The sequence below is a fragment of the Hyaena hyaena genome, unplaced genomic scaffold, assembly GCF_003009895.1.
Source record: "Hyaena hyaena isolate Hyena2069 unplaced genomic scaffold, ASM300989v1 scaffold_1444, whole genome shotgun sequence".
NCBI classification, from domain to species: Eukaryota; Metazoa; Chordata; class Mammalia; order Carnivora; family Hyaenidae; genus Hyaena; species Hyaena hyaena.
Window position 1 is genome coordinate 196,093 of NW_024082073.1, and position 15,907 is coordinate 211,999.

The window sequence follows — 15,907 nt, forward strand, 5'->3', positions numbered from 1 at the left end:
ATGGCTTGAAAGCAGGCTAAGAGTGTAAGATTAGAAGTGATCAGAATGAGAAAGAACTTCCTTTGCCAATGGAGCCAAGAAAAGGGGGTTGAATACAAGACTGTTTTCACATAAAATAGAGAATGTGGTGGTGCTGTCCTCTAATCCCTACTCCTGGTCCCGAGCCCACACCTCCCACATTTTAGAGGGTGAGAAGGTGGCGGTGATACCTCACCCTCAGTTCTCAAACTTAACAGCAACGATGGCCTCTGCCACAATCTCTCCTTTGCACCCCAAAGCTGTTCTTTGAACAACTTATTTCCATTGGGACAAAGAGGCTTCTCAGACAATCCCATGGGGGTTGGCATTTTAGCAGACCCTTCAGTGCTTGGCTCACTATGGGCTAAATCCAGGTAAGGCATCAGAAAGAGACCTTTTCAGGAACTCCCAGACACTGTGCTAGGGTGTGCCTGAAATTGGCTGAAGAATTCCTGCTGCCAAGGGCTCAGGAGCTCTCACCTCGCTGCTGGAGAGGTGGGACTAGAGATGAGGAAGGGCATCCAGCCTCCAGTACCCAGTGCTGCTCCAGTCCCTGCTGCTCCAGCTGGTCCATTCAGGAGCAGGTGCACTGGTGACCAGGGAGACTCCACAGGTGCTCCCGGGGCAAGCTGGGGGAACACAGAGATGGGTGGGAAGGATTTATGGGTCTCTTCTCAGGGCCCTCAGGGGGGGTTGGACCCTGTGTCCCTCGTGAGGGATTGAGAGCTTGCTGGTCCCAGCTGTTCACCGCTAATGAGGAATTAGAAGCTGTCTGCAGTCCTGCCTGCTGACTTTCCTGGCCCCAGGGTTCCATGTCTGACGTGCTTAGGGAGGAACAGACCGAGCAGGGAGGTCTCTGCAGAACCACTGGACAGGGCACAGCAAACTCGGATGGAGACGTGTCCCACCACACACAATAACACACCCAAGTGCCACCTAGACATGGGCAGTCATCATCACTTGGCATCGTTTCTGTCCCCCACACCCAAGCCTAGAAACAGACAAGCAGTGTGGTGTGAAGAGCCTGAGCTGTTACAACACTTTTGACAAACCCATCTAACTCTGAACTTTTATACAACTATGAGGGATACAATGTTAACAATAAACAAAGTTTAGGTTTTATGTTTGGTGTAGAAGTATGTTCTGATTGAATAGTGATAGGAACAGATAAACACTGCAGTCACTAACAAGATTATGGAGCTTACATCAGAGCATAAATCAAAACACTTGATATAAGACATAAATCAGCTAAACTGAAAAAGGTGGTAAGTGCTATAGCAAGAATTGGGAATTGCATGAAAGTTGACGTGCTAACTTCAAGATGATTCTGTTCATCGTGTGATTTCCTGGAACCTGATTTTAAAAAAACAGAGGAATTTCTTGATAAAGAGTAATGGTTATTTGGGGTAGAAGTTCTACTGAGATGTTTGAACTATGGAATGAACTTTTATGGTTTCTGCAAAATAAGAAACATTTTTGGCCCTACCTCGTAAGGATATGAATGGAGTAGCTAGATTTTCTTATTTGATGATCTTTCATATTTTTAATATGCTTAATAGTTTCATGCCACATGTTTTTCACTAGCAGATGAGTTTTAAAGGTGAATATAGAAGTTAGAAGTTTGGAGCATCAGAGTTTCTACAGAACGCTCTGACATGTTTCATAAAATAACTATCACCTTCAATACCATGAGTGAAGGGCTGCATATTATGCATCTGAAAAAATTCATCCCTTAACAGCATACAAATTAAATAGAATATGTTGAATTTTATTCTCCATTAAGTAATATCCACATCAAGGAAATTCAAGAATCCTGACTCCATTTCTTTCATTGAAGGATCATTTGAATTTCATGTAAATATCTAGGAGAAATAGGGGACATGACTACTAAAGAAGCATGGAAGGTAAATAATGAAAATATAACATTGCTTGCCTAATTCCAAGTGAAAGAAATAAATGTCCTTAAAATAATGAAATGATGTCCTTAGATATTGGCCCTTAATTTCATGTCTTCTATCATTGTTAACAGACCTCTCATGTCTTCTATCACTATGAATAAACCTTTTGCAGACATATTTCCCTAGTATTAATGGTGGAAAAGCAAAACCTAAGCAAACAATACACACACACAAAATGGCTTAATCATAAACTGGTGACTACAAGTACCATTGACATCAAGCCAAACTGTGTTAGATAAATTATCAAGAAAGATACAAGCTCATTAGATACATTAAAATTTTTAAATACAATATGCACAGCATGGTATTGTTTCAAGAGGTTTATATAGGCTTTTAATACAAGGTTTTCACTATTCCACTCATACCTTTTTTTTAAGCATAATTGCAGAATGTCAAAATTTCATGATGTAATATAAATTCTCTACAATAAACACCCATATTCACACTTTTAAGAAACAGAGTGTACATTTCTGCAAGGTTTTCATTTATTTCCTCTATTCCAGCAATACTTATTGTAGTATATTTTATAACCTTAAATAAGGTGTGTTCTACAGTTATTTAAGGTTTTTATATTTCTAGGAATTTATTTTGTTCCTCGAAAGAGTTAATCTATAGTTGTTGGAAATTTTTTAAACAGTGGTCCTTTCTCATTGATAGTTTGAGAAGAGCTTTTCTAGAGTCCTCTCTCTATATGCCCACATACAAGTAAGTCCACCTTGATGATTCAATGGTTTTCTTCAGCAAAGAATGAGCCAAGGTGGTTGGTGGATCTTGCCTCACTTTTGAATGTGCCCTCCCAAGTTTACCCTTGAAACTAAAATAGTAGAAAGTCAACCTGAATATATACTCATATCACATTCATGAATTTGACACTACTAGAAATAACACTTATATTTGTATATCAGCTTGTTTGATTCCTATGCCTATCCTCAGTTATTTTCCAAGAGGACCTAAAGAATGTGTGATAAATTATTAACTCCCAAATGCCAAAAAGAGCATCAAGCTATGAGATAGTTTGTGAACCCCATCTACTGATATTCCAACCAGCTTCTTACAGCCATGGAAGACTAAGTCATGAGTCCCCCTATTCTTACTGCTCAACCCCTACAACCCCTGTGAGCAATGTCATCATCATTATGAATGATTCTTCCATCAAACTAGACTTGTATATTTTTTAAACACATGGTTTCCTACCTAGGCTCAGGAGATTCCCCTCTGGCTGGTAGGTCCTGTTCCCCCTATTCTTGGGGCTCAATATCTTTGTGTTCTTCTAGACCATCACAGAAATGGACATTGCCAGGAAGCTTTCCATAACTACAGGAATGACTGAATATGCTTTTGTTGTGCTTCACTAACATTCTATACCACTGATTGCAACACATAAGATTAACTGAGCAAAGTATCTGTATAGGTGACATAGTCCTTTTACCAATCTAGAACCTCTCTGATTGTAAGTAGGGGTGGGTAGTATTTGCTACATATCAGTACTGGCAGTTTGCATGCATTTTATTTCCTATAATAGGTACTTTATGAGTGTTACTTTACTGAAATTATGACAGATAAATCATTGTCCATTTATTTTAATACTGTAGGTTCAAAATGGCAGGTGCAAGGCCTAAAATCTCTGTCTCCTAAGACAAACCTTGTAAACCCATTCCACTAACCGTTTTTATAAGGACTACATTATTCTTCTTTACATAATAACTACATCCAGTTGTCATTGACCTATAAAACAAAACATATGTACACAATCAGGTCTAAGGACACTGTGTAAATATCTGGCTAAGGTGGGGGTAAACAGGATGTTGGAGTCAGTAGGGGTAAAATCTAAAAGGCAACAAAAATGCAGTTGCAAACACCTAAGGAATGGCAACATATGGAAAGTCTGAAAGAGAGGGTTTAGGGACACATTCATGGATCCCTACTCTTTATAGAATACAGCTCTAAATTCTAAAGATGGGAAGGTAAGTAAAAGAGTTCAATTCCTCTATTGGTACAGTTTTAATATCTCCTAACTAACATAGAGAATGAGGAATTTGAAAAAAAAAAAAAAAAAGATATAGGATAAGGCAATTTATGTAGGAGAAAGTTACCTGCTGATATTTGTATAAGTATTGTCTTTTATTTATTTATTTATTTATTTTTTTACAAATAGTTTATTGTCAAATTAGTTTCCACATAACACTCAGTGCTCATCCCCACAAGTGTCCTCCTCCATGTCCATCACCCCCTTCCTCTCTCTCCCCCCGACCCCCCCGCCTCAGTCCTCAGTTTGTTCTCAGCATTCAAGCTGGCTAGGATGTGGAGAAACAGGAACCCTCCTACATTGTTGGTGGGAATGTAAAATGCAGCCCATCTGGAAAACAGTGTGGAGGTTCCTCAAAAGTTAACACTAGAACTCCCCTATGACCCAGCAATAGCACTGCTACGAATTTACCCAAAGGATACAGGAGTGCTGATGCATAGGGGCACATGTACACCAGTGTTCAAAAGATTGTCTTTTAAATCAACAAGAACACATAATTTATTCCTGGTCTGATACTGGAACAGAATGTTTGCAGCCAGTGTCACCACTAAAAGCCTTTGGCAGCTGGGGCGGTAGATTTGATCTTGAGGGAAGAGAAACACCAGGCTTAACCTGTTTTCTTATCCCATAAGCAGTACAGTGGAGGGAGGATTTTATTTATTTATTTTAAAATTTTTTGATGTTTATTCATTTTTGAGAAACAGAGAGAGAGAGAGAATGAGTGGGGGAGGGGAAGAGAGAGGGGGAGACACAAAATTCAAAGCAGGCTCCAGGCTCTGAGCTGTCAGCACAGAACCTGACATGGGGCTCAAACCCATGAACTGTGAGATCATGACCTGAGCCGAAGTCAGACTCTCAACCAACTGAGCCACCCAGGCACCCCACAAGGAGGATTTTAAATGACAGTGATGAGCTCAGAGTTGAACATGCTACTTAGACTCCCCTTCCAGGTGAGAATAGCAGTGGTAATTAGTCAAATACTAACTTAACAGCTAATATTTGAGTAATACTTTCTAGCCTAAAAAGCATGAGATGTACATTATTTGTTGAATCCTAATACCAATCCTATGAAGTAGGAAAGCAGTCACTGAGATTTCTCAAGAGGAACATATATGAACACTAGGACATAGAGTTACCAGAAAAGACACCATAATTCATAGAAACAAATGAACTCTTCTGGGCAGGAGTGGTAGAACCATAGTAACAGATAACTGGGCCAAAAATAGAGGGTGGGACAGGTAAGGGAGATGGTGCTGGAGACAGTCCCTTACTTTACTGGTTTTTCTAGGTCATTATGCTTTTATGGGAGCCATTCATGTGTGTTCATGAATAACCATGGGTTTGAATTCCTACCAGGATAATATCAGCATGTACTTTTTAAAAAATATATTTATTTTCGAGAGAGTTGGGGAGGGGCAGAGAGAGAGCGGGACAGAGGATTCAAAGCAAGCTCTATGCTGACAGCAGAGAGCCCAACATGGGGTTCAAATTCAAAAACCGTGAGATCATCACCTGAGCTGAAGTCAGACGCTCAACCAACTAAGCTACCTGAGTATGTACTTTTAAATGAGCTCAGTCTATTTATTTACTATTCTCTCAGTAAATTTTTTAAAATATCAGCTCTTGACCATCCATGTTCTCAGCAGGATGGAAATAACCAGGAGAGAATAAGAGATCATCTCTTGGGAATTGTGAGCATTTCTGGCAGCTGGCACAGAAAGCAGGCTCCTCTTTAAGAAGAATGTGGCTTAATTTAAGACAATGAGACTTCACAAAAACAAAAAACAGGCTCTGATATCCCTATCATTATGCCTTTTACATGAGAGTGAGGTTATGTCAAGTGGAAACATCTCTGAACCGGGGGTTGGCAGATTCCATTCTAGCTCCACACTGACGACTGCCCTGCTGTGTGCCCTGGAAAAGTCACGTTCACTCTGTTGTCTCAGGTTCCTCCTCCTAGAAGGAGGTTCAGATGATTCCAGCCCCACAGGACCCGGCCACGCTCCCCCTCCTCCCTGCCCCGGCATCCCCGCCTCACTCTGCTCCAGCCTCACCGGGCTCTGCTCTGTCCACAGTCAGGTCACACTGTGTCCTGCCCCAGGGCCTTGGCCTTTGCCGTCCCCTCTGCCCTTGTCCTCCTCGTCCCCTTGTAGTGCATCACTGTGCTCGCTGCATTTTTCTATCGGTTACATCACTCTTTGAAAGTGTCGAATTTGTTCTGTCGTTTCTTGTGTGTCACTCTCCTGAGAATACAAGCTCCACAGACGCAGGGCAGAGTCTTTGTATTATTAGCCTTCATCTCTCAGATGCTTACATCCACATTGCAATACAGTGGGGACTCAACAAATAATTTCATATCAGTAAATAATTGTCAGGAAAAAAGGATTTATTGTAAGAACTCTACATTTTTTTTAACACAACATACAGTGTTGTCTCCAATCAAATCCTTGTGGAATTAGGTACTTTTAAAAAATTTTTTCATAAATGTTTATTAATTTTTGAGAGAGAGAGTGTGTGTGAAGGGGGTATGAGCAGAGAGAAAACGAGAGAGAATCCCAAGCGGGTTCTGCACCACTAGCACAGAGCTAGATACAGAGTTCGAACTCACAAATGCTGAGATCATTAACTGAGCCGAAATCAAGAGTCTCACACTTAACCAACTAGCCACCTAGGTATCCCTGGAATTAAATGCATTTTATCATAGATGCATTACTTTCTTGTAGACTTCCTTTCCTCCTCCCCCCCCCCCCACCCCACCCCCAGCCCCTACACTGCACTGACATGTCTTGTAATTGATTCTCTCTTCCAGTCCGGGAAATACATTCTGTAGATAAGGGCCTCAGGTGGCCAGTGGGGTCAGATAACTACTTTGCTGTCTCACTGAGCTGGCTTGAGGTCTCCTGGCACAATCTTCGCAGCTCAATTTCTCAGTGTGTCTCAGAGCCTAGAAGCTCCTCTCTTCCACCAGCACTGGGGCTAGAATGCAGATGTAGAGAAATACATGCCTCTCTCCTTCACATTACAGCACTGCTGGCAGACCGTGCTGCGCCTAGCTCTCGTACTGAAAGATTTTATGTGTGCGTGGTAGGGAGGGGGTTGCATTGATAGGGAACTGCAGAAGCATATCATGGACAATAATATTAATGAATATAATCACAAACGCTCCTCATTCCTCTACAAATGTCCTCAATAAGAATTCCTCATTGCTATTTTCAGTTTTAGTCTCTCTTCTGATTCTCTGCCTCACTTAACACATTTTTCTCCCCTCAGTGGCGAATCTCAATTTCCAAATTTGCATTGCTTGGTCCATTTACAGTGAGTCACCTCTCTATTTTCAACTCTTCTTCCTGATCATATTCTGTGCAACTTCATGTTCCATGAGCAAACAGGTCATCAAGGAATTTTTACACATAGAGCTGTTTCCTTCAGAGAGACTGCACCATTTTCCTGGTACGTAAAATGACCTGCAGGCAGTTCTCACTTTAAAAGAATTAGTTTGCTTTCTATCTTACTACATGAATATCCCCAAAACAATGATGTCAGCTTTTCCACAGCACATTAAAACATCATTCTGCAGACTTCATAGAAAATAAAACTATGACCTTATCTCGGATCTGCTTGGTCTTCACTCCATAGACAACAGGGTTGAGTGCAGGGGGAATGACAATGTAGAGGTTGGCAAACAGAATGTGGAAAGTGCGGGAGACATTGTGTCCAAAGCGATGGGCAAGGATGGAGAAAAAGGCAGGTGTGTAAAACATGAGGATGACGCAGACATGGGAACCACACGTGCCAAGGGCCTTGTGGCGGGCGTCCCGGGAGGGGAGGCGGAAGACGGCACAGAGGATGAGGCTGTAAGAAACGGCAATGAGAATCACATCTGAGATGACTGTCATGATGGGGACACAAAAGCCGTACCAGATGTTGATGGAGATGTCAGCACAGGCGAGACGGGCCACACCTATGTGCTCACAGTATGTGTGTGGTATGATGCGTGTCCTGCAGAAAGGCAGGCGTGTGAGCAAGAATACAACTGGCAGGATAATGCAGAAGCTTCGAAAGGAGATGCCCACTGCAATCTTGATGATGGTCCTGGGGGTCAAGATAGTGGTGTACCTCAGGGGGGAGCAGATGGCCACGTAGCGATCAAATGCCATGGCCAGGAGTATAGCCGAGTCCAGCACAAAGCTGCAGTGCAGAAAGAATAACTGGGTCAGACAACCAGGAAAACTGATTTTCTGGGGACCAAGCCAGAAGATGGTAAGGGTTTTGGGGACACAAGTGGTAGACAGTATCAGATCTGTCATGGCCAGCATGGAAAGGAAAAAGAACATGGGTGCATGAAGACTGTGCTCCACAGCGATGAGGTAGAGAAGGATACTATTGCCCACAACGGCCATGAGATAGATAAAGCAGAAGGGGAGGCTGATCCAGACGTGGTACCGCTCGAGGCCGGGGATGCCCAAAAGGGTGAAGTCACCTGTGTTGTCACTACTCAGGTTGTACATGGTCAGTGTGGTCCGGTGAGTAGATTTTGTATCTGAAAAACAAACTGTGTATAATGAACCTGAGAAAATTGTATCATAATTCTTCCTCCACTCTCTCTTTTGGTCTAGTTCTTTACTTCCGTATCTGCCTATAAAGAACCTCCCAGTTCTAATAAGAACAATACCTATGTCTTGAAAAAGATTCTTCATTATAAAGAAAGAAGAGGAAAGGAAAGGAAAGGAAAGGAAAGGAAAGGAAAGGAAAGGAAAGGAAAGGAAAGGAAAGGAAAAAGGAAAGGAAAGGAATGGAAAGGAATGGAAAAAGGAAAAGAAAAGAAAGGAAAGGAAAAGAAAAGAAAAGAGGAAAGGAAAGGAAAGGAAAGAAAAGAAAAGAAAAGGAAAAGAAAAAAGGAAATAAGGAAAGAAAGAGAGGAAAAAAAAGAAAAAAAGGAACGGAAAGGAAAGGAAAAAAAGGGAAGGGAAGGGAAGAAAAGATTTCCCAGACATGACATTCTTAGTAGTAATCACATAGTCACTCTGGAATCTTCCAACTGCACAATATTATATTCCCATGTTAATGACCAAGTGTTACTTGGGTCAAAGTAATTTGTTTCTAAATAGACTTGAGTATAGAGAAAAATAACCACATGCAGAGAAACAAAGAAGCTAAGAAAGTGGGAGGCAATTGGGAAAATAGAGTCCATGCTTTACAAAGTATCTCTCATTTAGAACAATCATCTGAGATATGTATTTCTTTCCCAACAAAAGCAGCTCAACTTTATTGCAAGAAAGCTAAGGGGAGCAGGGTACGTGAGTGTCTCTGAAGGAATCCCCACTGCTGCGTAGGACTGTCAGGCCTGTCTGAAAGGCAGGAGAGGATCAGCGTCCTCCCCATTTGGTCCATTTTGGTACCAGGGATCCAGGCACTTCCTACTTGGAGCCCTGGTAAGAAAGAAGCTGTAGTGTTTTTTCCCAGGGTCTTCTTGTTGAGCAGGTCAACGTCAGATTCAACTCTTCCCAACTTATTGAGCACCCTGCTGACTGCTTTCGAGCATCCTTCATAGGTCATGCCCACAGAGGACTCATGCTTCAGCATGGCTATGGATGTAGTCTGAGATATATATTTTTTATAATCTATTTTTTTTACAGAATCTGAAACCTGAGAAATAATCTTACCTAAGATCTCATCTCTAATAACTAGCAGAGCCAAGATAATTGGGTAGTACTCCTTTGTGCTGTGGTGCCATGCCAGGTGATTGCCTCAGGTGACACACTGTCGGTTGCCAAGGACTGAGAAGAGGCATGGGATGTAGAGACCACAGTATGGAGAAGCTTAACACTCAAACTGCAGTGTGTCCAGCACACTAACCTGATGCCAATTGCACTTACTCTCCTGATATTCATAGTGCTTGGCATTTGCCGGCCAGAATGTTCCTGAGACTGATGTTTGGTGCCTCACCATGGAGAACAATATGGAAATAGATATACAGCTCAGCCTCCAGCTCCCCTCTTAGGATTTACTGAGGAAGTTGGTTTAACTGTGCTTTTTGGTCATTAAGTATGTATTTATATTATTACATTTTAAAATAATATTTAAGAGGTTAACTTGTATCTAAGAATGTTGTAGTTGACATTTGTCACATTAGCCTATTTATCATCATTTCCAAAATAAGAAAAAAGAATCTTTATAATGTTTTGAGTGAAAATCAACTATCCAGAATAGCAGTATGATATAAGCAGTGTTGTTTATTTATTTACTTATTTATTTGTTTATTTATTTACTTACTTATCTACTTATTAGAGAGAGCTCAAGCACAGGAGTGGAGCAGAGGGAAAGAGAGAGAATCAATGTGGAGCCCAATGCAAGGTTGGATCCCATGATCCTGGGATTATGACCTGTGCTGAACCCAAGAGTTAGACACTTCACCAACTGAGCTACCCAGGTGCCCCTAAGTAGTATTATTATACCCCTTTTATAGAGACTAATACAGGTGATAAGTTGTCTATTTGAGTAAGACCAAAATCCAGATACTTCGGACTTCAAATTGTGTTTTAAACTATTCTATCATACTTCCCCAAACTACACATATGTGGTTAAAAAAAAAAAGGAAAAGGAAACACACACACACACACACACACACACACACACACACACACACCTTTTAAAAGACATGTATTCAAAGAGAGTGATTGAGGGACCTCTAGTGGAAAAAATATAGAATTGCTACATTCTAAATCCCAGGTCAAGATAAAAGCAAACAAACAATTTCTATAACAAAACCAATATTTTTGGAAACCTCCACAATACTACGCAAATCTGAAGTTCTTTACACTTATGTAAAGTGTATCTTATGTTAAGTGAAATCACTTCCACAATCCTCTTAAAACAGTATGAGATAGGTAATAATGTTACCTCCAGTTTGAAGGTGCAGAAACTGAGGCACAGAAAAGTTAAGTAACCTGCTGAAGGCCACATGACAAGCAAATGTTAGAGCTCCAAATAAAACCTAAGAAGTCTTTACATAAACTGCCATGTAATAAAATTCTATGGCAAATGGCACATGCGTGATATCTGTATAGCAGAAGATATAAAATTAAGTCGCATAAAGAAAACAGACAAATACTGTATGACCTCAAAAACAAATGCTGAGTTTGCAAACTAAAACAACATAGACAACAATAACACGAAAGCATGGAACTCATAGACATGGAGAACAGATTGGTGATTGATGGAGGCGGGTGCAGGAGGTGAGTGAAATGGCTAAAGCTAGTCAAATGTACAAACTTCTAGTTATAAAGTAAATGAGTCCTGGGGATGGAAGGTACAGCATGGTGACTTGGGTTAGTAATAATTTAATGTAAAAACAGATGAACATAAGGGAAGAGAAGCAAAAATAATATGAAAACAGAGAGAGGGATGAAACATAAGATATTCTTAAATACAGAGAACAAACTGAGGGTTGGTTGAGGGGTTGTGGGTGGGGGGATGGGCTAAATGGGCAAGGGACATTAAGGAGGGCACTTGTTTGTCCATCAACTGACGAATAGATCAAGAAGATGTGGTTTATCTATACAACGTAATACCACATGGCAATGAGAAAGAATGAAATTTGGGCATGTGTAGCAACATGGATGGAACTTGAGGGTATTATGCTGAGCAGAATAAATCAGGCAGAGAAGGACAGATACCATATGTTTGCACGTATAGATGGATTAGGAGGAACTTAACCAAGGACCATGGGGGAGAAGGGGAAAAATAGTTGGGAAGAGGGAGGGAGACAAACCATGAGAGACTCCTGAACGCTGAGAACAAACTGAGGGCTGATGGGGGTGGGGGAGAGGGGAAGGGGCATGATGGGCATAGAGGAGGGCACTTGTTGGGATGAGCATTGGGTGTTAGATTGAAACCAACTTGACAATAAACTAAGAAAAAAATAAAATAAAATGCAAAAAAAAAAAAGGAGGGCACTTGTTTGGATGAGCACTGGGTGTTATATACAGAAAATAAAAATTCTACTCCTGAAATCATTATTGCACTATATGCTAACTAACTTGGATGTAAACTTATATAAACAAACAAAGAAATAAATGTATTGTGTACTTGAAACTTGCTAAGATCTTCAAAATTCTCATCACAAGAAAAAAAATTGCAACTATGTGTGGTAATACACCAATTGGTAAAATACCAATTTGTTCTTCAACAACCTCGAACTCTCCAAGGTATTGATGTTTTCAGTACTTTTCATTCATTATCCTGGTGTCTCTGCATTCATCTTTTCTAGATTAAACTCTTTTCTTTTAAATTTTTAAATGTTATTTCATTTATTTTGAGAGAGAGAGAGATAGAGCAGGGGAGGGACAGAGACAGAGGGAGACAGAACCCCAAACAAGCTCCACACCACCCATGCGAAGCCCAACATGGGGCTTGAACCCATGAACCGTGAGATCATGACCTGAGCCAAAATCAAGAGTTGGACGCTTAACTGAATGAGCCATCCAGGCACCCCTAGGTTAAATTCTAATTCATCACGTCAAACACTCTCTTACACATATTTTGCTTGACCTTGATCCACTGACTTTCCATCACATATACATGCAAAACTCAACTCCTAGATTCACCAATCTAATAAGTCCTTCAGATCATGATAGAAGGTCACTTAACTAGACATGTTTGTGTTCCCATAATTTCATAATCATCAACCTTAAACTTCACTCCCAACACTGCCTGATGACCCAGCAACATGATTGTGTTCAGCTCAGTCTCCCTGGATGACTTTTTTTCTACTTTTCTCCAAACACATCCACCAACTCCAACTCCCTCTTTCTCCACAGATAATCTTTCATTTTACTTCACAGAAAAATTCAAAGACATTGTATATGAAATCATGTAAGATAGCCTCACATCTGTGTGTGTGTGTGTGTGTGTGCATTTGTCTTCAAACTACAGTTTCTAAAAGTTTATTCCTTCCACATTTAAACAATGAAAATGTGCTCAAGTATTTTCTGGTCTAAATTACACAGAAACAATGATCTTCTCTCATTGATAGCTAGGTAAGTACTTTTCTACACCACTTCCATTCTTCTCATCTCCTGGGCCGACTGAGCAACCCAGGCACCCCAAATAATTTTATTTCTGATTCTAGTTTAATTTCTCTAAACTTACTATTTACTAAATAAATGATGTTTAAAGCATTGCACACAAGGTCCTGTTTGAAAAGGGACCTTTGTAATTTTTAAGCCACGGCTCTCCCTACCCCACCTCTGTTTTCCCTTCTATTTATATTCTATTAAAGTACAGTTTAGTTAATAAGTGTCTAAAATCATAAAGTGAGTGAGTGAAGAATAACACACACACATACATACACACACACAAAATGCTAGGCAAAGTTTACACAAGGTCACATCATTGCTACTTCTTAAGAACCCAGATTTTAGAGTCAAGTATCAGGTTTGCATTTGATCTGATCTGAAAAAACCGTGCCTGATTTGATTTGATCTGAAAAAACAGTTTTTTCACTACTCCAAACAAGTTATTTGATGTCTTTAAAGTGCTTGTTTCCTCACAGAATTGTTGTGGGCATTACATGAGAAACATCCTTAGCTCAGCGTTAACCTATCAATAGTGACCATTATTATAAGGTAATTGTTATTACAAACTCTTGCAAATATACACGGATGCCAGAAAACCACACAGTAACAGAAAATTTCAAATCACACAGAAAACAGAGTTGGAGTCCGCTCTTCCAGATCCAAGCTCTCAGACCATGTGGTCTTGGATGTTGGGTTGTGTCCTGAAGACAGCTCGAGTCCTACTTGTTCCAACCTGCCCCATTCATCCACCCTCGGGCCACCCCCTGAGATAGTTTATATCCGGCACCCAGTCCTGCACACTGTATTTCATGGGGAAAACCGGATTGAGCCCACCCCTGTCTTTTCCTAGCATCTCCTTGCCCCTCCTCTTGTTCCCCACTAAGTCCTTCCGTTAGCTGTCCCAGGGTCCCAACCTGAGCTCTCCACTTGCTTCCCCAACACTCACCGAACCCAGACCTCTGGTGAGGACCAAGGATGCACAGAAATGGCAGCTTGAGGCAACCAATCCTCTTATTCCTCTTCCTGGACTTCAGAGGGGACACTCAAAACTAGTGGGTCCCTGAGAGACCATGGCCATACACCCAGTCGGTGAGCTGTGGACTGCACAGGAAGCACTTCCCAGGAGACTAGCTCCTGAGACTCAGAGGTCCTGAAGGCCGGGGTGGTCTGTCCCTGCAGACTCCTGTCTTCTAGGACAGGCAGTATCCTGAGCCAGCAGAGCCCCCTGGGGCTTGTGAAATGGCAAGCCAGTCTCTGCCACTGTGCATGTGCATGCGTGTGTGTGTGTGTGTGTGTGTGTGTGTGTGTGTGTGTGTGAGACAGAGAGAGAGAGAGAGGAAGAGAGAGGGTGGGGGGACTTGCATGTCTCTAAGTTACTCTGTTTACATTATAAGCATCCAATCAGTTGTGTAAGTATATGTAAGGATCATTTTAGTATGAAAATGCAAATAGACCTGTGGGAGGAGGGGTACCGATTCTGGTTTCTGATTCAAGCCTAAAAAGAGAATGTCTTCGATATCACAGATCAGCCCTATCGATCAAATGTTAGAACGGTCATGTAAAACTCCTTACACACATGCTGGCCAGCCCTAACAACTGACATTTTAAAATATTTTTAGAACCACGTTCTTCTTCTGTCACTACTCTTCAGCCCCTGGTCACCTCTGTGACTGGACCCTCCTCATTGATCTAAAGATCTCAGTTCCACCCCGCTGATTCATCCTCTGCTCTCAAGCCATAATAATCTTGCTGAAATAGAAATATGATCACCATTCTTGCCAAGCTGATAAAGCCATTAGTATAAAAGAAATCCCAATTAGCATCACATACAAGATGGAGCGATTCCAGGCCCTTGACTTCCTCCTCTGCAGCGACACCTCCCACCACTCATCTCTCAAACACCCTAAATTCCATACTAATCTATTTGGAGTTCCAAATACACATTAAAATGTTGCAAGCACTATCCCTTTGCATATGGTGTTCTTTCTTTCTAGAATACCCTTCCTATTTTGTGCCTGGGTGGCTCAGTCGGTTAAGCGTCGTGACTTTGGCTCAGGTTGTGATCTCGCGGTTTATGGGCTTGAGCCCCAGGGCAGGCCCTGTGCTGACAGCTCAGAGCCTGGAGCCTGCTTCAGATTCTGTGTCTCCCTCTCTCTCTGCCCTTTTCCTGCTAGTGCTCCATCTCTCTCTCTCTCTGTCAAAAATAAATAAACATCAAAAAATTAGAATACCCTTCCTATTCTTTTCTGTCGGACTCAGCTTAGCGTCGTGACTTTGGCTCAGGTTGTGATCTCGCGGTTTATGGGCTCGAGCCCCAGGGCAGGCCCTGTGCTGACAGCTCAGAGCCTGGAGCCTGCTTCAGATTCTGTGTCTCCCTCTCTCTCTGCCCTTTTCCTGCTAGTGCTCCATCTCTCTCTCTCTCTGTCAAAAATAAATAAACATCAAAAAATTAGAATACCCTTCCTATTCTTTTCTGTCGGACTCAGCTTAAAATTTAGCATCACCAACCCAGCAATAGCACTGCTAGGAATTTACCCAAGGGATACAGAAATGCTGAGGCATAGGAGCACATGTACCCCAATGTTCATAGCAGCACTCTCAACAATAGCCAAAACACGGAAAGAGCCTAAGTGTCCATCAATGGACGAATGGATCAAGAAGATGTGGTTTATCTATACCGTGGAATGCTACATGGCAATGAGAAAGAATGAAATCTGGCCATGTGTAGCAACATGGATGGACCTTGAGGGTGTTATGCTGAGCGAAATAAGTCAGGCAGAGAAGGACAAATATCATATATTTGCACGTTTAGGAGGATTAGGAGGAAC

General features: G+C 41.5%; 1 protein-coding gene across 1 annotated transcript; it reads right to left on the bottom strand.

Moving 5' to 3' along the window:
- Positions 1 to 7,568: 7,568 nt before the first annotated feature.
- LOC120225585 (olfactory receptor 52H1-like) lies at positions 7,569 to 8,510 on the bottom strand. The gene has a single exon (XM_039223774.1). It carries the CDS (start codon positions 8,508 to 8,510, stop codon positions 7,569 to 7,571), a length of 942 nt encoding a protein of 313 aa, XP_039079705.1.
- Between the last annotated feature and the right edge of the window lie 7,397 nt (positions 8,511 to 15,907).

Excerpts from the sequence above, each read along its gene's own strand:
- LOC120225585 (XM_039223774.1), bottom strand. The coding sequence starts at position 8,510 with ATGTACAACCTGAGTAGTGACAACACAGGTGACTTCACCCTTTTGGGC.